General features: G+C 40.3%; 1 protein-coding gene across 2 annotated transcripts; it reads right to left on the bottom strand.

Annotated features, from left to right (window-relative positions):
- Nucleotides 1–3,253: 3,253 nt before the first annotated feature.
- Nucleotides 3,254–27,118, bottom strand: ttc7b (tetratricopeptide repeat domain 7B). 2 transcript variants are annotated; one of them, XM_068717671.1, is made up of 23 exons: nucleotides 26,954–27,118; nucleotides 24,683–24,837; nucleotides 24,488–24,563; nucleotides 24,255–24,347; nucleotides 23,533–23,696; nucleotides 21,577–21,698; nucleotides 20,728–20,806; nucleotides 19,683–19,858; nucleotides 19,430–19,493; nucleotides 19,191–19,328; nucleotides 18,763–18,951; nucleotides 18,472–18,589; nucleotides 18,125–18,182; nucleotides 16,987–17,059; nucleotides 16,606–16,766; nucleotides 16,382–16,498; nucleotides 14,959–15,056; nucleotides 14,112–14,402; nucleotides 12,320–12,370; nucleotides 8,675–8,815; nucleotides 6,790–6,992; nucleotides 5,574–5,647; nucleotides 3,254–5,096 (listed from the first exon to the last, which is right to left on the bottom strand). In XM_068717671.1, exons 1-23 carry the CDS (start codon nucleotides 27,072–27,074, stop codon nucleotides 4,949–4,951), a joined length of 2,910 nt encoding a protein of 969 aa, XP_068573772.1. In that variant the 5' UTR covers nucleotides 27,075–27,118; the 3' UTR covers nucleotides 3,254–4,948. The 2 variants fall into 2 exon arrangements, with proteins under 2 accessions (XP_068573772.1, XP_068573771.1); XM_068717670.1 differs by lacking the exons at nucleotides 12,320–12,370; nucleotides 14,112–14,402.
- Nucleotides 27,119–27,404: the final 286 nt, after the last annotated feature.

Raw genomic sequence — 27,404 nt, 5'->3', positions numbered from 1 at the left:
GAACTGTGCCTTCCTGACACTCTAGGACAAAGCCTGTCAGCGCTGTAATCCTCTGATAAAAACACACAAAGGAGGACACACCTACCCACTGACAGACGCACACCGGAGAAAGTAACGCACACCGTTGGCCCCCGAGGTCACAGCGAGAGCGAACAGCACACACAGCAAACCAAAATATGAAGCCTTCAGATAAAACATATCTCATCGGCTCTAAGCATATGTTATGAGCAGAAGACATTTTTTAAACCACACTATGACTTTTATGACTTTTTAATGACATTGTTATGGTATACTATGACATTCCTATGACTGTCGACTATACAACTTTTTTAATGACCTATTTTGACATACTGTACCATGACATTTTCTTGACTTTTTTTGACATACTGTACTATGAAATGTTTTACTTAGGTTTACTGAATATGACGTTTTTCAGATTTTTTTGAGTGACTTTTCAACATACTCGAGATACTTGATTTATTAGTTGTTTTTTTTACAAATACTATGAATTTTTATTATTTTATTTTTTACATATTATACAATTACTTTTTTCAACATAGTACTGATTTTCTTATGGCTTTTTTCGACCTACTATACTAACCCTATGGCTTTTTACTTTTTTTCTCGACATACTATACTATACTATTTCTCGTCTTTTTATTTTATATTTTGAGATACTATATGATTCCTTTTTATATGACTTTTTTTCGACATACTAAACTATGACTTTTTTTGACTAACTATACTATGACTTTATTTAGTTTTTTCGACATACTATACAATTACCTTTTCATGACGAATCTCAAAATAATATACTGCATTATATTTTGACATACTAAATATTTTAAATTGTACTATTTTTCGAGATACTTTACTACTTTACTTTAGTTCACATACTGTTACATTTTTTTTTTTTAATCCAAGCTCGGGTTAGTAATCTTGAGAATATTGCAAGAGCATGCCAGAGTTTTAAAACTATGTATCCGACAAACCCAGCGTTGCCATCGCTCTTCCAGTTAAAGTAGCTAGCAGCATTAGCTCCAAAAGTTGCTAAATCTAGCAAGAAAGCCGCCAAGTCACAACACAGAAAGACCATTTGTTCAGGCCTCGCTCCAAAGCCACTCCCCCCAAATTATCATTATTAACGAAAAGAAGTCATAATGAATGTAAAAGATAACATACAGTTGTGGTCAAAAGTTTACATACACTTGTAAAGAACATAATGTCATGGCTCTTGAGTTTCCAGTTATTTCTACAACTCTGATTTTTCTCTGATAGAGTGATTGGAACAGATACTTCTTTGTCACAAAAAACATTCATGAAGTTTGGTTCTTTCATGACTTTATTATGGGTCAACAGAAAAAGTGACAAAATCTGCTGGGTCAAAAATATACATACAGCAACATGAATTAGCAATTTTGGTGACTTAGAAAGTTGTGTCAATGAAATGAGCTTCATAGCATGGCCTCTTAACTTCTTGTGAGTGATTATGAGTGACTACAACTGGTGACTTCTCTGAGGCCATTTAAATAGGGCTCATTGGATACAAACGCCCACAAACGCTACAATGGGAAAGTCAAAGGAGCTCAGCATGGATCTGAAAAAGCGAATCATTGACTTGAACAAGTCAGGAAAGTCACTTGGAGCCATTTCAAAGCAGCTGCAGGTCCCAAGAGCAACAGTGCAAACAATTGTTTGTAAGTATAAAGTGCATGGCACTGTTTTGTCACTGCCACGATCAGGAAGAAAACGCAAGCTATCACCTGCTGCTGAGAGAAAATTGGTCAGGAGGGTGAAGAGTCAACCGAGAACCACCAAAAAGCAGATCTGCCAAGAATTAGAAGCTGCTGGAACACAGGTGTCAGTGTCCACAGTCAAGCGTGTTTTGCATCTCCATGGACTGAGAGGCTGCCGTGCAAGAAGGAAGCCCTTGCTCCAAAAGCGGCACCTTAAGGCTCGACTGAAGTTTGCTGCTGATCACATGGACAAAGATAAGACCTTCTGGAGGAAAGTTCTGTGGTCAGACGAAACAAAAATCGAGCTGTTTGGCCACAATGCCCAGCAATATGTTTGGAGGAGAAAAGGTGAGGCCTTTAACCCCAAGAACACCATGCCTACCGTCAAGCACGGTGGTGGTAGTATTATGCTGTGGGGCTGTTTTGCTGCCAATGGAACTGGTGCTTTACAGAGAGTAAATGGGATAATGAAGAAGGAGGATTACCTTCAAATTCTTCAAGATAACCTAAAATCATCAGCCCGAAGGTTGGGTCTTGGGCGCAGTTGGGTGTTCCAACAGGACAATGACCCCAAACACACATCAAAAGTGGTAATGGAATGGCTAAATCAGGCTAGAATTAGGGTTTTAGAATGGCCTTCCCAAAGTCCTGACTTAAATCCCATTGAGAACATGTGGACAATGCTGAAGAAACAAGTCCATGTCAGAAAGCCATCAAATTTAACTGAACTGCACCAATTCTGTCAAGAGGAGTGGTCAAAGATTCAACGAGAAGCTTGCCAGAAGCTTGTGGATGGCTACCAAAAGCGCCTAATTGAAGTGAAAATGGCCAAGGGACATGTAACCAAATATTAGCACTGCTGTATGTATATTTTTGACCCAGCAGATTTGATCACTTTTTCTGTTAACCCATAATAAAGTCATGAAAGAACCAAACTTCATGAATGTTTTTTGTGACAAAGAAGTATCTGTTCCAATCACTCTATCAGAGAAAAATCAGAGTTGTAGAAATAACTGGAAACTCAAGAGAGCCATGACATTATGTTCTTTACAAGTGTATGTAAACTTTTGACCACAACTGTAGCTATTGTTTGTACTCACAGCTGTCAAGCTAGTAGCTCGTGGAAAACTCTGGTGACGAGCAGGAGTGCATGGGCAGGCATGCCGGAATGAAATCATTGGACGGCCTTATTAAAGGCCAGTGACGGCCACACAAACCAGATTTTACATTTTTTTTTGTCAGAGCATTTAATTCATTGGTTGCTATCAGCATGTAATGCGGATTTCAACTACTATATATATATATATATATATATATATATATATATATATATATATATATATATATATATATATATATATATATATATATATATATATATATATATATATATAAAGGTTTTTGAAGACTGCCAACCCTGCCTTTGATTTTTTATGACATACTATACTCAGGCTTTTGTACTGTTTACAGCAATAATGTATTCAATATATCACATACAACAGACAAGACGTCCCACATGTTTTTAACCACTTTTATTGTCTTTGTCATCCTCCTCGTTTCAGTCATTCATTTACTGGACAAAAGACTCGCTGACTGAGCTCACATCAACAAATTCATCCTTTTATTCCTCCAACTGCATCTCAGTAACATCACTCTCCAGAAAATAGAATTATAATTTACTTTCTAAAACCATAGCAATAATAATAATACACTTGGAACAATCAAATATACAACAACAATCCTTTGTATTTATAATTAAATGAAAATAAGTATATTCATCTAGTTGTATTTAACATGACAGGACACAAAGACAACACAATCACTGGTTGCATTTACACACGGCACTAAATCAGATTTTTGAGAAACAGATTCCTCCAATTATTACTTACAATTTGTTAATATATAAATGGCACATAGGAGCTCTGATTTTTCAAATTCATATGAAATTTAGTTAGTTATCTGTAACACTATCTAGTTTCTGTTTGTGTAGTTGACACTCTTATGTGTTCATCTATTGTGACTACAGCTGCTCAGCTTTCCCCAACAGATCAAAAGCATGAACTATGTACAAGTATTCATATAAAGATGGGATTTATTTTACAGCAATGGTTTGACATTTTGGAAAAGATGCTCATTCGATTACTTGCCAAGAGTTAGATGGAAAAATGTATTCCACTGTCTAATACATGACAATGGTACCAATCTTCTCATCTAACTCTCAAGCAACAAAAGGAAAAAACAAAGCACGTTTTCCAAAATGTTGAACTATTCCTTTAGTTTCAAAGCTTTCCTTGGGGAAATTGAATAATAGTGCAATATTAGGCAATATTTGTAAAATCATAGAATGTCATGTTCTAATAGTTTAACAAAGAGAGCATGCAAAGGCTGTACACGAGAGAAAATGTGCTTTAATAAAACAAAATGTAGAAACAAAGAACAGCCGTCCTTTGAACATCAGCCGTTCTAAATCTGATCTGCTGGGTGTGTAAATGCAGCCTGTGTTTTGGCATTTAGACTTTACTGATTGATTGACTCCTCAGTCATCGGTTGATCGTGTCTGTCAATGCTCCTGAGCCAGCCATACTGTAACCGTATGAACATGTGTGTGTGTGTGTGTGTGTGTGTGTGTGTGTGTGTGTGTTGAGATTATCAGTAATATTTGGCTCGTAAAGAAATGAACTAAATAACATGTAAACAAAATGTAAACTCTTAGGCTTCTGAATACTAGCAACGCAAGAGTAGGATCCCAACTCTTTTAATCTTATTTACGTCTATGAACAGGAATGAACAAAAACACACAGCATAGAACAAATCACATACAGCCAGACAGAAATATGCACAGGCAACATGTTGGCACACACACATACAGATATGGGTGTACATGCACGAACACAAACAGGCACACAAAAAGTGCAGGTCAGCACCCACACACACATTCACACACACAGTCAGGGTTCACAGCAAGGCATTGTGGGAAGGGCGGGTTGACAGGGGGGAAGCGTGTATGTATGTTTATGTGTACTATCTGCCTTTCTATACAGTGTGTGTCTGTGTGTATTTACAGTAAGGGTACGGCAGCAAACCCTTGTGCAGGTGTGTGTAACTGGCATGCAGGCATACTGTGTGTCTACGGGGTGTTTGCAGCTTGCAGGTCCATCATTTGTGCCACTGTGCTACAGTACTGAGGCTAGAACTGTGACGGTGTGTGTGTTTCATAGTGCTCTGGGTATGATGGTGAAGGGCAGAATGGGGCTGCTGGCCTCCAGCTCCAAGGCAGTGAGGAAACACTCGGTGGCAGCGGCGGCGTTTCCCTGAGCCTGCAACACCTCACCGAGGCTGTTCCACACATCATGAGCCGTACTGAGGAGAAAGGAAAGGAGGAGAGAAGGTGAGACGAGAGGAGGGGATGGAATGAGAGAGGGGGGTGAGAGAGAAAAATAGGATGCAGGAAGGATAAGAGAAAAGGAAAAGAGTAGGGAGAAGAGAAATCAAGAGAGGAATAGGGAAACAGGGAGGCAGGGGATGAAAGAAGGAGGAGATGAGAGATAATTAAAGAGGGGAGGAGAGAAGGAAGAGGTAGGAGAGAAGGAGAGGAGAGCAGGAAACAGGAGAGAAAGGAAGAAGAGAGGAGAAGGGAGGTGAGGAGAGAAAAGTAGAAGTGACGAAAGGGAAATATTGTCGTGAGTGACTAAAATATAATAATCGCGTACATTTCATTGGCAAACACACACACACACACACACACGCACGCACACATGCGCACATGCACACACACACACACACACACACACACACACACACACACACACACACACACACACACACACACACACCTACCTGTTGACCTGCACAGCATCCCTCAGGACTTTTTCCGACAGACTGTAGCGCTGCAGCTGGTGAAGAATCAGACCCTGTGGACAGTAGACAGACAAAGAATAAGAAGGGTGGAGGAGGAAGATGAAGCAAGAGAGGAAGAACATTTTTAGGCTCACAGTCGCCGTGTTTGTGATGAATGTGTACTGCTGTGCATTTTAACTCAGATACTGGTGTTGATGATTCTTGTTGGCACCAATGCATTAGCCTGACTTGTAACATTACAAGTGTTGTTGTGCAATTGTATTTAATTGCAGAAAGTAAATCACTGACATGTCACCTAGCAATATATGATGATCAAGCAGCAAATAAAAACAGTCCTGCACTTCCACTTTGCCTCACCTCGCCTCCTCCCTTTCTACTCTGGGACGTTGGGGATGAGGGAGGAGAGAGAGGACAGAGTGTATATGAACAGGTAAACTGTGGGACACACAGCACCCTCCACCGTAAGAACAACACACGTGTCACCATTGATAGAGCTACACGCACCTCTCTCGTTCATCAGCTTTGATTCACGTTTGACCAGATTTAAGGACATATATGCATACTGAACAAAAGTAGGGCCCTGAATCATGTCTCACATCTCATCAAGTCAAAGACCTCTAGGTGCGCAGTTTAAAACTGGTATTCCTCCTCAGGCCACTGAGGCGGGCAGATTCAAGAATATTCAGGAAGGAAACTAATTGTGTGAGCTCTGTGAAATAGATAGTGTGTCTTATTTCCTTTAGATTGTACATTCTTTGATGATTTTGTGTCAAAACACTACAAATCCTATTTCTCTCAAAAGCCTGGGGGGAAAAAGGCTAGATGAATTATTTAGGTGGTATTTTTTCTGATGTCTTATTTATGAGTGATTTATGAATTTTGTTGTAGACATGAAGGACTGAAATTTGGTTTTCTTTCTTTTTTGTACTTTTTGTGGTAGCGTTTGAAAATGTACAAACTTAATTCTGGATCTGGTGTATGTGACTTTGTGGTGTCTCGTAAACCCAGTACACAGTTACATGTGTGACATTATCTATTTTATTAACAAACCCTCAAGCTTTACGGACACTGCATGCGCGAAGATCAAGGTTTGTTATGTTCCCAAGCTGCCCAACACAAGGACACAACAGAAGAAGAACAGTCTGTGTGTGTGTGTGTGTGTGTGTATGTGTGTGTGTGTGTGTGTGTGTTTTACCAGTCTCTGCATGGTCTTGACATGCGTCGGGTTGATGGACAGGGCCTCTTCATACCAGCGTTTGGCCTCGTCTATGTTGCCCCTAAGTTCAGCGATTTGCCCCCTCATGTACAGCACATTATGGGATGTGGGGAAGAGGTTTGAGGCTTCCTGCGTGCAGGCCGAGGCCTCTGCGGGCTTCGACATGCCGGTGTACACCTCGGCTTTCAAAGAAAACACAGACAGGGAGGACAGATTGCAAACACAAGTGTTTAACTGAGTGACTTTTTATGGCATTTATGACATGCAATTTGTATGCCATTTTTTATGGTACACCATAGTATGCCTTTTTATGACCTTTTTATGACATTGTGCAATTTGTAGTAGTTTCAAACATCATTATCTTTGTCCAATCAACAAACAGCTTGGTATAATTACTGAAAACAAATGAGATAATAGTCAATGTAACCAGCTTATAAAATCAAGACTACATTTCCTATTAATGTCAATCAAGACTACATTTCCTATTAATGTAGATCTAAGATGGCGCCGCAGATGCCCAGCCTCGGTACTGCGCTCTCTCGTACTTGTTCTGTTTTTGTTTATTTGTCTCGTTTCCCTTTCCTGTTTATTGTAAATTCTGTGTATGTAAGTAGAGAGCAATGAAAAAGTCAAAAAAAGAGTCAAATTCCTTGAATGCGTAAGCGTACATGGCCAATAAAGTTGATTCTCATTCTGATTCAGATAATGCCGTTGCTGTGTTGTACAAAGAGGATGCTGCTCCATCTCAAGTAACATTTTTAAACCTCTCAAACTAAAATAATGTATTAAAATGAAGAGCCACAAACAGAAAGCAAAATGTATTTAGGGTGAACATAAACTTTTGCTAAATGGAGAAGCAGAAAATGTGAAAGAAAAAGCGGTGAGAAAGCATAACTCCATTTTTCTCCCTCAAACAGCATAAATAAGAAAAACATTTTCAGTATCAAGGTCAACTAATGTGATCTGTGTAGAGAGAGAGAGATACAAACAACGAATGACACAGACAGAGGAAATGAGTTTCAACCGTCTGTCCTGTGATTGGATGATTATATTAGTCGTGTCGCCAAGCTGGAAATGACCACCTCTGACAGGAAGCAGCTGGAGAGATAAACGGGAGAACAAGCAACCTCCGTGTGTGTGTGTGTGTGTGTGTGTGTGCGCTGTCTGCATGTTTATGTGTACTCTTCAGCCTGCTTATGTTTGTGTCTGCTGGGGATGCAGAAATGACAATCGGGGCTCGAGATTACTCCAAAGCAAATCTAATCTGCTGTGATAGCGAAGGCCGTCAAACTGCTGTTATACATGACCCTTCAAGCTAATGCCAGAACACTCATTGCAACTTCAAGTCTGTTTGTTTGATGGCGCCTATGATAGGAGGAAGATGATGTATGTAGCATACCATACTTAGTTTGGAGTATGGAGTAGTACGAGACAAAAGGCTATTACTCCAAGTGTTAAAAATATAGTTATATACTGGAAATGTAACTCACTTTCTGACCTTTCAGGGAAGAACTAGGTGACAAATATCGATCTGACCTCATCCAGAATTTGCCAAGACAGAAATGTGACAGCAGTTGAGACAGCATCTGTGCTGAAACTTGTACCATTCAATCATCTACTGAAAATGAGTGATCCTAATGCTATTTTACCATGAGACCCCTTCAACTGAAGCAATGAGCATTAACATCACAGGTTACAGTCTCTTAGTGTCAACATGGGTCATCAGCAGGGATTGGAAAGGCCCGAAGACACAAAAGTATAAGTATTTTGCTTAGGAACCCAAATCAACTCTTTTCAAAATACCAGCCCAGTGCTTGTATCTGTTGCACTTACATGTATGTAACAGTTATGTACGTTTGCATACCTGCATGCAGCCAGATCTGAGCCAGGGTCATCCAGGGGTGCAGGGGTCCGTGTTTGGGGGCACTGCTCTGCAGAGAGGAGGCCACCTCAGACAGAGCCTGCTCTACACGACTGGCTGCTATAGATGTAGCATGAACCGAGCCTGGGGGGGGGACAAAGTGGAACCATTATACACGCCATCTCCTAGAGGTACTGACTAACTACTGCAGCAGCGTTAGGCAGCCGTGTGCCACAGCGCAGGGTTTTACTTCAGCCAAACACTCTAGCAGATTTCACCGTTTCCCTTAACTTCTGACAGAAAAAGAGGAACATACCAGTGAAATCCAGAGTGTTTGGGTGAAGTTAAAAGCTCAAAACTTTGGGCCCACATTGGCACAAGGTTTTCTGTTCCTGCCCTAAAGCCTTTAATCAGTCCACACCATTCCACACGCTGCAACACACAGTGTTATGGCCCTAGCTTAACCGGGTCAAAATGAATGAATTTCTGCACTACCATGCATAAACACCGCATCAATCTGCACTCTGTGGATTAGTAATTGAAAGAAGTGTGTTCCGGATTTTGTCTATTCGTTTCAATGACATAAAATGATCACAGGGACGCAAAATGGCCACCACGTTTCACTGCAGATCTGTGAAAGCAAAACATAATATGATGTCTGCGTCCATGCCCATAATAGTTTTCACATATGATCATATCTTTCTAATGTTACATAGAACATACATGTGAATATTTTTCAAATGCCACTTATCCCCTATTGCCAACCTATCTATTATCATACATGATACATTGATAGAGAGTTACTCTTTGAGTGTCAGTTACAACTGATTCCAATGAAGACCACACAAGTATCAAAACGTCGAGAAAATTTTAACCGTTCTTTCCATATTTTAATGCATGATTTTGAATAAAATGTCCAGATGTAATATTTAAGCTGATAAATATTGACTCAACAATGATGACTTAATCCACTGTGATCTGTTCTATGCGTGGCATTGGAATTTGGATCAATTAAAGAACCACTTTTACAATTTTAACAAATTTAAAATACATTTCCCCTCATTAAATGTTGTAAAATGTGGATACTGTGTATGCTATGGATTTCTTAAAAAGATTGGGAAGAATAATGACTGACATTAAGACAGTGCTGGACTTTCATTTTCACTTTTGGCCTGTTTTGTTTAATAGAAGTCACGTCAAGTGCAGCCTGAAGGGACTAGATAACACATAATTATATGCCTTTTATGTCCCGGTGGTCGCAGCTCGCTTTAATAAAAGCTTTACTTTAATAAAATATCTCACACCCCCTTCTCGTACTATTCTGGTCTCCCACAGTGTGATCTAAACTCCTAAATACTTCTTTCACTACATTGATATGAACTGTGTATTTTTGTGAAAAGGGAGAGGAACTACCCTTGTGTAAAAGATGAGAGTGACAAGAATAAAAAGAGAAGATTTGAATATTAAAGCTGTATGTGTTGCTGATAAGTGGCTTTAAAAAAGGATTTCTCTCTCTCTCTCACGACACAAATGTATTTGAAGTTGAGCAGCTTAAGGTTTAAAGGGCTTATTGTAAGAAGTAGTATATTAGATGCCAGTATACAGCAGCGCCGACTCGTGCAGCACATTCAAATGTTACAGTATTCATCTTATTGATGAAATCCTAAATAACTTGCACAGTTATGTGTCAGCGGCACTTGCGACCAATTGTTTTACCTGCCAATTTACTCAAGGGTTAAAGAAAACGCACTGCAAATTATTGATAAATTCTGCATTTATTTATGTATTTATATCTATCCACCCCTTTTACTTTCCTGAATACACTGGTGATATCATGCACCCTAAGGCTTGCACCTCATATAGACAGTAAGGCACATGGCCTGGACAGGGAAAGAATGAAGTGCTTTTCAGTCAGGGATGAATTGGTTAAAGAGTTGGAGAAAGAGGAAGAGAGATGGTACTGTATATTTTCATATGGATTGCTTTCACTTATGCCATTTTGTGCCCCGAATATTCAAGACAGTGTATCAACTGGATATTTCTAAAAGAATAAAAAAATACTAAAACTACGGAAGCCCTGAGAGGCAAGTGAGACAAAAAGTTCTGGTGATCCTTTTTCTAATGGACGAGTTGTAATGTATCCATGCGTTATAAATACATAAATAATGTGTGTGAGCAAGTTATGTAACATTACTGTCATGTCTATCTTTTGGCTAAAATGTATTTTAGTCGGTGCTAGAACATGGGGTAGAGGTGCACTTCAGCTTCTTGTGGCCAAAATGAGTATTACATTACAGTCATTTAGCAGACGCTTTTATCCAAAGCAACTTACAATTCATTTTCTATCACATTTCTACACTGTAGGCACAGCTACGGGAGCAATTTTGGCGTTAAGCGTCTTGCTCAAGGACCCATCGACATGCAACTAGTGGAGCAGGAGATCGAACCACCAATCCTCTGATTGAAGGACAGCCCTGCTATCCACTTAGCCACAGTCGCAACAACAACAACAACAACAACAACATCCCCTGCTCTTCCCCTGCTCTTCACCTGTTTTAACAAAGTAAGGAACATAGAAAGATGATCATGGCAGATCATTTTTTGCCTGTTCTTAAGTTATAAAAGCAGGAGAGAAAACAATTAAGAAAATGGATCACCAGAATTTTCTTCTTTTCTCACTTGCCTTCCAGAGCAAATTTATTTAATAAAAACAATATATAGAAACAAGTCTTCACTCGGGGACATTTACGTATTTGCTAACAAACGACTAAAGAAGCTTCCTTTCGTGACGTTGCCTAAAATGTGGACAATTCACACAGCAACACATGCACTAAAGCTGCTCACTAAATTAAAGGAATACACTGACTTACAGGGAAAAGAATGCCACTAATCACCACACCATACACTGGCTAGTGTGTGTTCCTCCTCTGCTTCCAGTGTAATGCAAATTTGAATAGCAACAAGATGATGAAAGGTTCATTTTGTATTGATAGCATTTACGCAGTGTGCTCAAGTGTTACTTCTAAATGGCAGTAAACCAATAAAATCTTGGTAATAGATGCACAGAGGTGAAAATAATAAATATTGTTTCTCTCAAACATAATTCTCATACAACCTTTCCACAATAGCTTGATATCAATTGATTATGTCACTCAAATGACTGTAAACAACTTAGATAATTTGTAACAGCTACATTTCACAGATGATTGGCGCTACATGCAGAAAGCTGCTTCTTCCTCTCCTTTCTGTTGTCGCTCTGTGAGCATTTGCTTGACTGAAGAGGATAAACATTTCAGAAACGCTACCTCCATCTGCCCTTTATTACTCAATGTGCTGCAAAATGCTTGTTTCCTGAATCGTTCACATTGCTGTGTTCTGATAAATTGAAAAATGTGTGTGCACATTGCGATTTTCAATACTGAAGATATTCCTTCAAGTCGTTGTATTCCTTTAAATATTTATACCAGCAACTTGATAGAAATTCAATACAATTCTCCTGGAAACTGGCTGCAGACATCAAGTTAAAGCAGAGGATATATGTACATATTTTCTTTGTACAGATATTGTACATATATTGGAACCTCGTCAGGGAAAGGAGGGTCAACAGGGACCAGAGGATGGAAAAAGGGAGGTCAGATGGCTACTTACAAACAGAAAACATGGAGGAAAAACCAAGAGTGTTAGCGCCCTGAAGACCGCCTTGAAAAAAACGGAGGGATGGGAAAAAACAGAAAGACGATCGTTAATGATCGAAAGAGAGGTCGAGACAGAGAAGAGATATCCAAATCATTACGATTAAAAAAAGAACGTTGATTCCAGAAAGGAAGACTGTAGAGCACAATGACGAGGTTTGTATTCTTCACAGCAGCCTCTTAGACCACATAACATAAGACAAGCTTCCACACTTGGGCCTTTTTTATGCCATAATCTGTTCAAATAAATGCTTACTTAGCAGCAAATCTGCACTTTTACTAGTAGTAATAGCCATCAAGTGTAATTAAGTAAAATTATGAAATAGGCTCATCTTTTTTTGACGTTTGTCATTTTATTTGAATGACAATGCGCACAAAAGTGCTCACTTAATGCAGCAACAAAAAAATCCAGTCAGATTTTCAGTAATTGTGATCATTGTGATGGACTTATTGTCATGGTTTTAAATCATCTAATTGTTCTCAGGCTAACCGAGAAAAATGACTTATGATTTTACTATGCTGCTAAATGATTTAACTAAATAACAACCGGTATTTTCCAGTGCAAACCTCATTAGTAGAAGAGATGGCAACAAGGAGAGACAACATAAGGTTGGAACCGGGAAGCCAGACAAATTAATGTTGGCACAAATGTATAATCCTCACAGAAACCGAGAAAGAGAAAGGAGGAGGATGCAAAATAGTAGCAAAAACAAAAGAGCAGGGAAGAGCAGAAAGATGTGGAGGGACAGCAAAGCTGTAACATGTAAAACTCATTTTCAGTAGTATCAAAAAAAGAACCTAACTGATCTCGAAATCCTAGCTGTATCAACTGTGAGTGTGTCGAGTTTAAACATGTGCACGCCGAGGGAGTGAGTTCACCTGAGACCTTGAGCAAGTCGCAAAAAACACAAAACAACTGCAGCAGATCCATCGAGGCTCCACTGCACTCTGAACCAGCCAAAGCGTTTCTTTGTTACATGTTAGATTCACAGCAGCTCGGAGATCTAGGTGAGACTTTGTAGCACATCCTGAGGGTTAGTCAGTTTAGTTTTAAACTGCGTGTCCATGCTTGTGAGGTTAAGACAAAGGGCCAAATGCAAGATTCACCTTGTCTAAAATCTTAGTGAGAATCTTGTAAAGCGCTTAAATCAGATCAGTGGTGGGCGCTAACTTAGAAATTAGGTTGACGTCGATGCTCTGTGGTTTATTGCCTTGTTTTTCTGTAAACTGGTAGTAAAGGCCAGCAACACTGGACTCGGTGAGCTATATTCTACCTTATCTGTTCAGCTAGACAAAACCTGTTCCTCTGTTATCTGGAGAAACTCTGGACCATCGCTGTAATATTATACTGATAACATATGAAAGAAATATCATAAACATGAACATGAATAGCATGAAACATGAATAGCTAGAAACAAATGTATGATAAACTTATACTAGTATGATACTGTCCTATTTAGTGTAGTGATAGATTTAGTACAATTTATAACATTTAATAAAAAATAAATAAAAAAAATAGAACATCTAACATGAGCTACATCAGTGAGCTCCTTTTTCAGTTTCTGAATTTTTCTACTTGAGATATTTCTAGTTGATATTAATATTTAACAAGATGCTGTTTAGCACAGAGCATCTCATTAATAAACGCACGAGTAAATTGATCAGCAAATCTCCCAAAAACTTGGTGTATTCTTTTAGGTCACTCTCCACACCATGCTACAGGCTGAGTGGACGTGGAGGCGGATTACAATTGGAGGAGAGCTGTCGGAGACAGACGTGGTTGCGAAAGGATTGAGTCCTGGTCTTGTAGGGTGCAGGATGAGGAGGAGGAGGAGGAGGAGGAGGAAGAGGAGGAGGAGGAGGGCAGGGAGGGAGGAAGGATGGGTTTTTGGGTGGAGGGAGAGGAGGAGGCTGGAGGATGAAGACAGGGGAAAAAGGGGAAGCAGGGGAGGACAGTGGGGAGGAGAGGGTGGAAATGGTGGAAGGGGAGGTGGGGGAGACCGGTTCAGAACCAGAGTGAGAAGAGGAAGAACCTGAGACTGAAACAAACAAAAGTAATAAAACAGAAAAGGGTTAAATAAATCAAGGAATAAAGAAAGGGAAGTCATACAGGTCACTGGTTGCCAATCTGCATACGCTTTAAACAATATTTCTAAACTTCTCTCACATTGGAAAGTTTATAATTTTTGTGACACATGGTATCATGATAACTCTTTGATACGCAAAAAGGAAAAAAATAATGTCAATGAAGCAATATTGGAGCATTGGCAAATGTTTTCCCTTGATATCTGTAGATATGAGGGAGAATGGATCCATACAAAAACAAGAAACAGGAAGCCATATCTCCCTCTTGATGCCATTTTCTAATCAAATCATAATTGACAACTGTACAAAAAAGGAAATATGGTCACTATTAGATGAGAGAAATAAATTGTGTTTACTGAAAATCAATGAGCACAATTGTATTAGTTTCACTGGGGAGGTCCTGAGGGTTCCTGAGTAGGAGTGAGTGTGTGTGTGTGTGTGTGTGTGTGTGTGTGTGTGTGTGTGTGTGTGTGTGTGTGTGTGTGTGTGTGTGTGTGTGTGTGTGCCTACCCGTATCTGGGTCACTGAAGTCAGGCAGAGTCATGGCGTTGAGCTGTCGTCTGTCTGCTATGGCTCTGTCCAACAGACTGCTGCCACGCCCAGAATCACTGCCACAAAAACATGTGTTCACACACGGGCACAAATACACACACACACAAATACACATACACACACACACACACACACACACACACGTACAAATACACACACACACACACACACACACACGACAAACCCATGCCTGAGCTCCCGTTTGCATTGCCCAGGTTGATGAGCAAACATGAGTTTGAGAGTACATTCATTTGGTTTCTAAGTTGCCTTTTGTTTTACACATCACTACATTTAAATGGGTTGCAGCACACAAACTGGTTCTTCTGTGGAGATTAGTTGAAACGCTAACTCAGGGTATGCACATAATAGTAATAACTACCTTAGAAAAGTATGGTATTGTTAATCTTCTCTTTTATCCTTTACTAGTTGTATTTTTAGTTTGTGTCTTTATTTTATTATTGAATTTTTTTACAAATTACTAATTAAAACATTTTACTTAGATTTTTAATATCTCTTTGCTATCTTTCTGTTATTTCATTTTTGTTTCTATTTGTATCTCTTTATTTAATTAAATAATTAACTTATTTGTTGTTTGTCATTTTTAATCACTTTTTATTGTCATCTGTTGTTGTTTTTACCTAATATTATGCAACAACATATTACATATTCTCTCTATCTCTCCAAGTACAGAGGTATTAACCTATGTACACTTACCGGTTCAGAAATTAAACTTAAAAACTGAATGGCTGATCCATGTATGCCCTGAAAACTTCAATAAACAAAACTATGAAAAAAAGGGAGATTAGTTATTACTCAACATTAATGCTGCCAGCCACTGCCAGGTTTAACTGTCGCAAACTGGATCGACTGTCAAAACTAACATCAGCATTCTAATATTTGACTTTGATTGAAGAGTAAAAGACGTAACATGAAATATGACTCTTGATGAAAATGCTGTTTCATAATGACGTAAATTAGATTAGAGCTATCGTTTAAAGACTAGAAGATTTGAAATGACATTTCACAAAACTATATTTTGAATTTCTAAAATGTTCTAATTCTATTCGAATAACTAATATATAATAATATTACTAATATGACAAAGTAGCTTTGTTTAGTTTAGGTTAATTGGAAATTTCCCTCTAATTCTCAACTCCATAAATACTACTAACCCTGAAAGACATAGACAGTATGTATATATAAATAAAACATAAAAAAGTCACACATATGTTTTAGATTTTTTGGCAGTTATGCACAGAGATGATTTCTTTTGATTGGACTGAGATGCTAGCAACTGATTTACACATATTACATATTAAGTCATTGCATTTAAAGGAGCGAGTGTGTGTGTGTGTGTGTGTGTGTGTGTGTGTGTGTCTACCTGGGGTTGGTAAGGTTGTAAAAGCTCTTCCAGATCTGCAGCATGTGTTTGCAGGTGAGCAGAGCTTCCTCCGGTCCTCTACACATCGACTCCAACTTCACCTTGGTATACAGCAGACTACAATACGCAACACACACACATAAACACCAGATAAGGTGACCCAGAAACAAAGAGACTTTGTGTGTGCTGTAAATTAAGTCTTGTAGTAGCGTCGACAGTCTTACTTAAAGTTCTCTGGGTACTCGGACAGAGCCATCTCTATAATATTGAGAGCGTCATGGTAGTGCTTCTGAGCAGAGAGCAGCAGGGCTAGCAGATGAAGGGAGTGGACATCATCCCCTTGGAGCTGCAACGCCTGTCGTACATAGCCTAGTGCCTCAGGGATCTACACACACACACACACACACACACACACACACACACACACATTTACATACTACAGGTTTTCACCACAGTCGGGGTAAAAAAAGCACTTTGTCAAGCGACAGGTGTGTAATTTTCCTGATGTTCCCTGACTCTCCCTGTCTGGGAGCCATGCTTCAAACTCGCATGGTTTTGATATGTGCATTGTGATGTTAAGCTGTTATTACTAAAGATTGTGTTACCTGTCTGGACACAGCAAGCTGCAGCGCCAAGTAGAAGGCTGCTAGATGGTCAGTCGGAGACAGACTCTGAGCTCTACAGAAAGAGACAGATATTGTGTGTTCAGATGTGCTGAATAAAAAGTAAAATAAGATTTCATGAAGCTTTAAAGATCCCTGTGGGGGAATTGGGTCGCTGCAGTAGCAGAACAGTAAAAGGGTAGCAGGGACAGCAAAGTAATAGAGCGTATAAAAAAATCAAATAAGAGGATATTTAAATGTTTAGACACAATTAGAAACTTTAACATCATATTAATAAGTCGACTGATGGAAAATAAAACAAGCGAGGGTATATTGCAGAATTATAACAATTTGATGAGTAATGCAGAGTATGTATCTTTCACCTTATTATTAAATAACTCTTATAGTACACTCTGTGAATTCTTTGTTGTACCGTTTCTCCAAACTGGAAGCATGCCAACTGCCATCTACTGTAGGTAATACACCGACTATGGATCAGGACGTCACACAACCCCAGTTAAAAAAATCAGGACTACCCCTTTAAAAGATGGGTGCATTACAGACTGCTTCCAAGATGTCCATAAACATATTTATGGGTGGAGGTTGTTTAAGGACAGTAAATGGACTGTATTTGTAAATCTCTTTTCTCGTCTTCCGACCACTCAAAGCGCTTTAACACTACATTCACCCATTCATACACTGATGGCAGGGGCTACCATGCAAGGTGCCACCTGCCCATCAGGACTCTATCTAATCATTCACACCCTTTCAGGCTGTGCAAATGTCTTGCCCAAAGAATCATCGACATGGACTAGCAAAGCCGAGGATCGAACCGCCGATCCTCTGATTAAAGGACGACTCTGCTCTACCACTGACTCGTGGCAGTATGTGACTCGTATACAAGTCATATACTGTGTACACGACTCGTATACAAGTCATATACTGTGTACACAGAAGAAAAACTGTGCAAGCAGACGTAGGATTCAAATGATACCGGTAAACATAATAGATCGATAACACAGTAAATTGAGAACAGTTTCCATTTTGTCAGACTGAGGAGCAGTTTGTGCTGTGAAAAAATTAAATGAGTGAAATGTGGGTGTAAAAGAGAAAACGGCGAGCAGCATGGTTCAGTCCCAACCTCTGGAAGGCTCCCAAAGCTTTCCTCTGGTACTCCTCCTGTGTGCTTCGCAATGATGCTGAAGAGATGCAGAGAGACAGAGTCAGGGACAGAAAGAGAGAAGCAGAGTTGTTATGTAAAAACATCCTATAAAGAACAAGAAACAAAAATGGATGCATGCTCTTATTTATTTTCTCAATTTCACATGAGATATGGGACTTGCTTTCTATGTTGTCATCCCTCACAATAGGTCGACCAAAGAGGCAATCTGCCAAATGTCCTAATTTAACTGAAATCCTAATCCTAATGCTTTTCAGTGTTCCTGATTATCATCCTTTCTACAACAGCAAACACACACAGAGACCTACCGTCAGTGGCTTTGAGGCTGTACACCAGCCCGATGGCCAAGAAGCCTTTGGCTCTGAACTCAGCTGCTTTCTCCCCCATGTCAATCACAACCTTTCCAAAGCACTCCCCCTCATCCAACTGGATTGTGGGAGTACACAGACATAAAATGAGAAAGAATGGAGAGGGAAAAAAAGCAAAGCGATATCAGAGTAAAAAGACATTAACAGAGCAAAACACAGCTCCAAAAAACCTTTACCAAAAGTGTTCTAGAATCGCTGAGTTTGTGTCTGCAGGACACACTCCTTCCTTACCCAGTGCAGAGGTCCGATACACAGCTTGACAGCCAGCAGTGGGATGGTGGGGTCGTCAGGCTTCAGACGAATACACTCCTTAAGGACTTTAACGGCACGGGCTGATTTCCCAGCTGCCATCAGCGACAGGGCAAGCTGGTACCACAAGTGGAACTCCTCAAAGGCAAACTTCATGGCTCTCTCCAAACACTGGAGACAACGGAAATAGGACACATTTCATCAAACCTTCTCAGGGAATCTGTAAGCTTCATCGAGTTCTACAGCCATTTTAGAGCCAATTGGATTGTGATAAAACATTAATTTGTTTGGGGAAATAAATGTGAAAAATGGAATTAAAGTGTGATTTCATGTGGGTGTACCATGGTTGTATCTGGGCTTTAACACTTTTCACAATCACTATGATTGCAGCCCACAGAGGGATTACTAACCTCTGACAGCATCTCATACTGCCCTCTCCTGCCCAGAGCTATAGTCAGCAGGTCGTACACCACCGACGCAGACTGCAGGCTGATGATGCGATCATTGTTGTGTTCAGGGATTCTGCTCAGGACAGCGTCACGGTTAGCCTGAGCACACACAAACACAGATATAGAGATTCAGGAATGGCACTATCAAGGTTTCCAAACCCGAGTAGAGGACCCACAGCTTTCGAGGCGTTTGTGCTTACCATGGACTCACTGATGAGCAGCAGCAGCAAAGCCTCTTCTGTGTTCTCCTGAGGGCAAAACAGACTGAGAGAGAGAGAAATGCACAGAGGGAGTCAGAAACATGGACGAGGATGAGAGGAAAAGAGAAAAAGGAAAAAATGTAGAAAAAAACAAGTTTAAAAGTACATTGGCAAAGATTTAATTTTAGAGCTGTGTTGGCTATTTTCCACCGCATTCCAACTTTAGCATCAACGCACACACATTATCACTTACTTCTCTCCCGAGTACACGCGTGGGCGTCGGCTTAGGCTGTAGTTCTTGGTGTGAGTGTGTCCCTGCCGTGTGGGATCGTCCAATGGCGACACGGTGGGCGGGTCTTCCAGAGGAGACCAGTAACTCTGTTCACACATTCCTCTGAGCAAGATCTCTGCAAGCTGTCTGGCTATGGTCTGCATTCACACACACACACACACACACACACACACACACACACACACACACACACACACACACACACACACACACACACACACACACACACACACACACACACACACACACACACACACACACACACACACACACACACACACACACACACACACACACACACACACACACACACACATTTGGCAAAGATCTGGTACAAACACATCAGCAATCTGTTTACTTGGGGCTTACTTTGCTTCTAATATACTTAGAATACAGTCAGTTATATTAATGATACATATATGAATTGTACAGACTGCTATCTGGATCCTTTTCATCATAATAACGTACAATCATAATCAAAGTCTTTACAGTTTCAAACAGAGTTTACAGAAAAGCTGAAGGGAATTATTTTGTACAACTTGGACATATTCAAATTCTCCAGACTGACAGAATGTAAATAGGTGGGTTTGAGTATGGAAGCACTGTCTTTTTAAAAAAGGAATAGTTTGGCATTTTGGGAAATAAGCTTATTTGCTTTCTTGCAGAGAGTTAGATATCCCTGTTTGGAAAATATGAAGCTAGCACCAGCTAGCTTAGCATAGACTGGAAACAGGGGAAAACAGCTAGTCTGGGTTTGTCAGAAGGTAACAGAATCCTCCCAACAGCACCTGTAAAGCTCACTAATTAACACGCTATATCTACTTATTGTTTAATCCGTACAAGAACCGTTGGGGGCTGGAAGAGAACTTCCTGAGGTAACCAGGCAAGAAAACAAATAAACTAATTTCCCAAATCCCAAAGACAGACGCGAGGGAAGTGATACATGAACATCTCCTAATCTCAGAGCAAAGTTAAAAAGCCAACCTCCCAACCCATCATCCCTCACCATGCGGAGGCTCTGGGTGGTTCTGTTCTCAACAGCCCGAAGAATCTCCCGAAACCGGCCCACGCCTTGCGTCAGGTTGCTATGGCAATGTAGTGAGGAAACAGGAAGAGGGACACTTGTCAGTCTGTAGTGTGAATGAAAGATATCTCACAACAGATGTGAGCATGAGCCACACCATGTCCATAACATTTTCAAGTTTCTATCTATGTGTGAGTGAAAAGGTGAATATCTAGTAGCATCACTAGGAGATTTGAACCTTAGACAGTTTGCAAAATGACAGCGAAAAGGTCTGAAGGTAATGTTCATATTTCATGCTGCGCTAGCCAATGTTTCCATGCTGGCAGCTTCAAATGTTGTTATGATCAGAAATGATGTGAGGTGATGTTAGTAAACTAAATTATATTTTATAAGTTTGAATTCATTACTTCCTGTGTGATATATACTCAGAATTCCATTTGGATAAAAAGGGAACATTTACATTGTCTACATGTTTTAAGTTCCCTTTCCTTCCCTCTCCTGACACTGAAGTGGAATGAACTAGCACTAGGCAGAAGTTTTTACAGATTTCATCCAGCCCTCAGGCTTTACCTGAAATGATCTCTGCTGTAATGAAAACAACAATGCTATGGGAACTACTTTCTGCTGCGCATCTTACTTAACAGTGTTCACACTGTTCTGCTTTCACCAACCTGTCAGTAGCTTTGTAACACGATAACTGGAAAGTGGTTGTAAAGTGTTGTTAGGAGTGTAAATACTAAAAACGTCTCTGGTTGTCTTCTTAAAAATCTCTGTTTTGTGGTTTTGAAGTGATTGACAGGTAACTCTCCGGGGTCTCTCTGATTTCCTTACCCGTTCTTGAAGTGGATGACGTGGGCTCTCTGCAGGCCTGTCTCCAGGAAGTAGCCCAGTTCCAGGTCTTGGGCGGTCGGGCCGGGCTTTGGGCTGCGGTTCTGAATTCCTGCTGATAAGGCCTGCAGAAACAGATGGGAATAAAGAAAGAAATACAAAAGTTAACACAAAATTGCAAAGAAAGATCTGCCTAAATCCCCCCTGACCTAAATCAATTATGTGTGAAATACTGTCAATGCAGTTAATAGCGGAGCAGAAGGTTGTCTGTCCTGTTTGATGCACAGCACACAATGAAAACAGGGTTAACTAAAAACAATGAGCTGTGGTGAGTCATCGGTGTAGCAGCTATATGTTGTGTGAACAACAGACAGAATAAATTACGTCTGTGTGTATAATCTTGGACATTTTCAAGGTAAACACTAGGCCTGACATCATTTTATGACAGCAAGATTCAAATTAGCTCACTCAAACGATTTCATTTCTACAGTGGCCTATTTAACAAATCTCATTTATTTATGCATGAGAAATGCTAACTAAGCAAGATACAGATGATCATGTTCCTGTCTTTGGCAGCCAGAACGGGACTGTTGGTAACATTAAACTTTGTTGGCCTAAATTTCTGTTACTTGTGCTGGATTATTAATCCAGCGTTGTAGAGAAGAAGTTATGATAGGAATCAAATGACTAGGCTATAGCTGATAAATACACCTGTTGGAATTTGCTGCTTAGTTTGTGTGTTAGTGACAATTACTCTCAGGAGAAATGTTTTGTTTAATTACATCATCATCTACATCCAAGTATGATGGGTTATTTTACATTAATAATCCTATAAAGGACTTCAGATGTGACTTTACTAGAGCAAAACAATTTTTTTTAATTATTAGTCAGAAGATTAGTCAGTAACTATTTTGATAATGGAGAAATCATCAAGTTATTTTTCAAGCAAAACCACTAAAAGAAAACCTCTGGTTCCAGCTCTGCTGTGAGGATTTGCAGCTCTTCTTTGTCTTATGTGAGAATAAACTGCTTGGACTGCTGGTCAGTCTAAGGAAGACATTTGAAGACTTCACCTTGGACTCTAGGGATTTGTGATGTGTATTTCTCACTATTCTGTGGCATTATATAGATGAAATGTGCGGCCCTAAACCTTAACTGACTTATAAAAATAAGTATGATATTTAAAAATATTCCTATAATTCATGATGCTAGTTACGGCAGCGTATTGCTGCCACCCCATAAAAAGAGAAACAGATGAGTATCACGTCAAATGTTCATCGCTATAACAAGATGTTTTGCACGTTATAGCGACATATTTTCATTTTACTACAACATACAAGATAACAACGTATAACAATATATTGTGTATCTTCTTATACTGTGAAACGTTTAATGTAAAGTTATAACGTGATATTAACTTATATCTAACAACATTTTGAAATGTCCAGTGCACAATTGGCGGGGCGACCCTAATAGTCTTAAGCAGTGAAACTGTAGTTGTTTTGCTACTTTTTCAGAAAAAGTATATATAACTAATCTTGTTATAACATGAACAATATAATCGCAATATAATTTGAATTATATCATCACATCTCATTTAAGTATAATTTGAATGTTGGGGCAGTTTGACTTGTATCTTCCTGGCTTTCATTGCACTTCACTGTAGTTTGCCAGCTCAGTCAGTTGGAGAGTGTCAGCTTTCAGACAGACATTCTCCAAATTAAGAGGGAGAGGTTTGTTTGCCAGTTGGCTGTCACCGGCGGTAACGCATTGATCAAACTTGCACACTGTCTGCAGAGCTTTCGTCACACACCCACAGCGATGGCAAAGCATTCGGGAGTCCAGGTGCTAACAGGATATTTGGTGACGCTCAGAGAAAACACAGCAATTGACCGTAAGTATGCCGCTTTCACTAGAAGTCTGATTGAAGACATAGCACGACGTGGAACCAACGTGTACCTTCTCAGCCTCCTGCAGGTAGAGCAGAGCAATGTCTCCGGACTTTTCATAACAGTTGATGATTTCCTGGTCCCGGTCTGTTGTGCTCCTATTGGATGAGGGCGACCCCGTGTTCTTATTGGATAGAGACGGAGAGGCTGCTGGGACCTTCTCTAAGCACAGTCCTGGGGGGGAAGAGAGGGAAAGAATGCGCAAGGCGACAGAAAATAAATACACAGCAGCAAAGACGAAGAGTCACTTATTAATGTCTGGTATACATTTTATGCCTTTCTAACCATTAGTTCATGTTTTTTGGTAGTTGTTTGATGTAGTTTTTGACCCTCGGGTGATCATCTTCTCCTACTGATGATTGGTTTTCAAACCAAGCTGCTTTGAGCCTCAAAACATCATTCATAATTCATAATCATCGCAGTCTTATCTTATCAATCTTAAATGACAGGGAATGGTTTCTTGAGTTTTGAGAGTTGTATTCGGTTACACAGATGACCTGAATAAGAATAGAATAACAAGTGAATATCCATTATTCAAATGAATCCAGAGGTGCCTGATGTGTGACTGTGCATTTATTAATCATAACAATCCAGCATAATCCAGTTTATTCCACAGCAGTGACATTGTACTGCCACCATGTGGAGCACAGCAGTAGTGCTGAGTTAAAATCAAGAAGGATACAGACATGGGTATGCGCAAGTGTGTGTGTGTGTGTGTATGTATGTGTGTACCTTTAGTAGCGTATGCCTCTGCTATCATGGACAGCCTGTACACAGGAGCTCCCCCCAGCTGCATGTCATCCAGGTTCACCCTGCTGTAGTGACCTGTCACCAATTATGTATTAATGAGGAAATCGATCGGTAAACCAGTATTTTATCCATAAAACCAAGGGCACTTATTATTAAATGAATAACATCATAGCAGGAACAGATACTAAAGATGAGTGAATAAACCAGACGGTTACCTAACGCGTCTCTGTATTCTCCCTCCACATAGCACAGTTTGGCCATCAGCAGACTGACTTCCTGGAGGTAATCCGCCTGAAGGACAGAAAACAAAACATTTTCTCTTATATTTTGTAAATTCACTATATCTGCCGATTTTGAAAAGTTTGCATGAACCACCACAATTTGTCGGGCATCTCTTCATCCACAGTTACCTTGAGGTTTCCTCTGTCCAGAGCAGCAGTGAGGTGTTTCCTGACCTCCACCAGTTTAGGCCGTGGGCCCCTGGGACTGGCTCCCTGTTTGATGGGGTTCTCCTTCAGGTACGTCTGAAGCTTGCATTCCCCCAGCAACAACTCACCTAGGTCATCTACACACACACACACACACACACACACACACACACACACACACACACACACACACACACACACACACACACACACAACATAAGATGTTAGGAGAAATCATGACTAGAATTGCCTCACCACTTTAAAAAAACCCCCAAAAAACCAGTGTGAAGCATTTACGGCTACCATGTTTCTACAGTAGCCCAGAACGGACAAACTTTTGACTGTGATTGCAATAAATATCTCAACATGTGAAGGAACACTGCTGTGCTTACACACATACCAGCCGGAATTATGTGAAGCCTAAACAAGCTTAGAAACCGTGTGATTGTGGATGTTTTTAAGAGGTTCAGAGGGTGAAATGAGCATTAATCCTGTTACTGATGCCAGTCAGTGACCACAGATTACAGCTCTCCTGTGCCACATCACATTCCATAATGGCTGCATTTCCTTCATGTTCTTCCACAATTGTAAAATAGCACTCACTGAAGTCATTAGAATCTTTTTTTATTTTTTGGCTTACAGTTCACAGGAATCCAACAACATTTCTGTTTTTAGACCATGATACCATAAACCCGCCGCTCTCCTCAACCATACTGTAAAACAGAACACGAGCAATTCCTCTAATGGCATTCTTGGCTGTGGTTGCTCAGCTACCACTTAAAAAAGAAAAATAAGTAGAGCTCTTAATGTTTGGCCTTTACCTTCTAGAGTCACTGCATGTTGACTATTAATAACTGAATTAGACTCCATATACTGTATGTAGCTATCTTAAAGTACACCAAACTTTCCTCTCTGGCTGAAAGTTTCAGGCCTGTTTCACCTCTGACCTCACTAATGGCATCACTCCACAGTGATGTCACAGGGTCCTGCAGTCCACCTGTACATCACTGCATCGAGGTGAAAACGTTAACCACCGGAGGCTAGCGAAGACAAGACTTTCAGGGTTGTGAAGTTACTCTTTAACAGGAAGATTTTAGGGAAAGAATAGGAGATATCAATCCCACTAGAAGTCTTGATGGTAATTAAATGCACAAACCACCACAAGCAGTCTGCCTTAAGTACAGGATGTAGTTATTTATCAATGGCAACCACCATGAGTGATATGTAATGCTATAGTAATGATAATAGGTGGATTTAAATTGCATGGAAAGATGGGATATAATGCGGTTTACATGTCCTTCTTTTAAATCTGTTTGCACACAAGCCAGCTAATTTCCATTTCAAAACTGGGAAAGAGGCAACTATACAAATCTGTGTGACATGAACGCATCACGATGTACATGTGACATCACCATCTACATCGTGATGCGTTCATGCACAGGGATTTTACACTTAAACGAATGGGATTTCATAAATACAAAACAGTGATCTAGACTACAGTGATGAACAGGCCACTGCCTGGGACCAGACAGCATTCTTTCATTTGTAAAACTAAGATGTTCCTCTGTCGTCATCGACCTACTACTGTACTGCCAGTAGTAGTTTACCACCAGCAGGGAGTTTGACAGCTAGCGTTAGCATGTAGCAAGCATCTTAGCCACACGGCTAACTTAAGTGACCCTAATTGCGAAAAACATAATTGAAAATCTGCCAATTTAGACAGTTTTGGCAATCGTGTGCTCTATATGGATTACATGTAGAAGCTTATAACTAATAACGGGGTTATTCTGGTAAATTCGGCATCATCACAATCGTGACATGTTAGTAACAGAGGTGAAACAATTATTATGTTATGTTGCTGTGAAGGTGTTAGTCAACTATTAGTAACGTTATTGTCATACAAGTTAAGCAAGGACAACATTAACCTAAAAACAGATGTGTGAACGGAGTTCAGCTTGACGGAGAGCACAGTGAAGGGGGGGGGGGGGGGCTGTCAGACCACAAGCTAAGTTCTCCTTATCCTAAAATCAAAGTGTCTCAGTGTGTGTCGTTACACACCACACTGCCCAAAGATGGCAAAACCCAGTAAGTATTTCTCTTGACCTTTCTTAGCTAAGTGGCTCTACTAAGAGCACAGGGCTGGAAAACTCCCAGCATCGGCTGCCGCTATCAGGAAGTACCGAGGACTCAGACAGAGGGAAGGCCTGACAGACTGAATGAAACGAAGGACAGGGAAAGCCGCACGTTTCCTACCGTTTGCTATTAGTTTGGCTGAGAGCTGTCGAACTAACTCCGGTATCTTGTCCCATTGACTCTCAGAGCGGCACCGCTCTATCTCGGTCTCCAGTCGTGAGCCAGACTTCCGCGCTGTCATTTTTGTGAGTGGGCTCGACTGGACCAAAACACCACAAGCGAGGATTCCTCTCGCTGGTACGACTGTCAAGCTACCGTATACGATAAATACTGCTTCTGCTCTAATCTTTCGAAATAAAGCTCTGACTACCAAGTGACTCTAGGTCTCTTTCACATTACATTACAGTCATTTAGCAGACGCTTTTATCCAAAGTGACTTACAATTCAGTATCAATCTATACACCGTAGGCACAGCTACGGGAGCAATTTTGGGGTTAAGCGTCTGGCTCAAGGACACATTGACATGAGACTAGTGGAGCAGGAGCCGGGGATCGAACCGCCGACCCACTTA

This window comes from Cebidichthys violaceus, unplaced genomic scaffold (genome assembly GCF_023349555.1).
Source record: "Cebidichthys violaceus isolate CVI_PGR_0920_01 unplaced genomic scaffold, fCebVio1.0.p SCAF_22, whole genome shotgun sequence".
NCBI lineage: Eukaryota > Metazoa > Chordata > Actinopteri > Perciformes > Stichaeidae > Cebidichthys > Cebidichthys violaceus.
This window is presented reverse-complemented; position numbering and strand designations above follow the sequence as displayed.

Excerpts from the sequence above, each read along its gene's own strand:
- ttc7b (XM_068717671.1), bottom strand. The coding sequence starts at position 27,074 with ATGACAGCGCGGAAGTCTGGCTCACGACTGGAGACCGAGATAGAGCGG. Across the intron at positions 18,952-19,190 it reads AGTATGAGATGCTGTCAGAG|TGTTTGGAGAGAGCCATGAA; the intron begins GTTAGTAATCCC and ends CGTTGTCTCCAG. Across the intron at positions 5,648-6,789 it reads TCAAGACCATGCAGAGACTG|GGTCTGATTCTTCACCAGCT; the intron begins GTAAAACACACA and ends TACTGTCCACAG.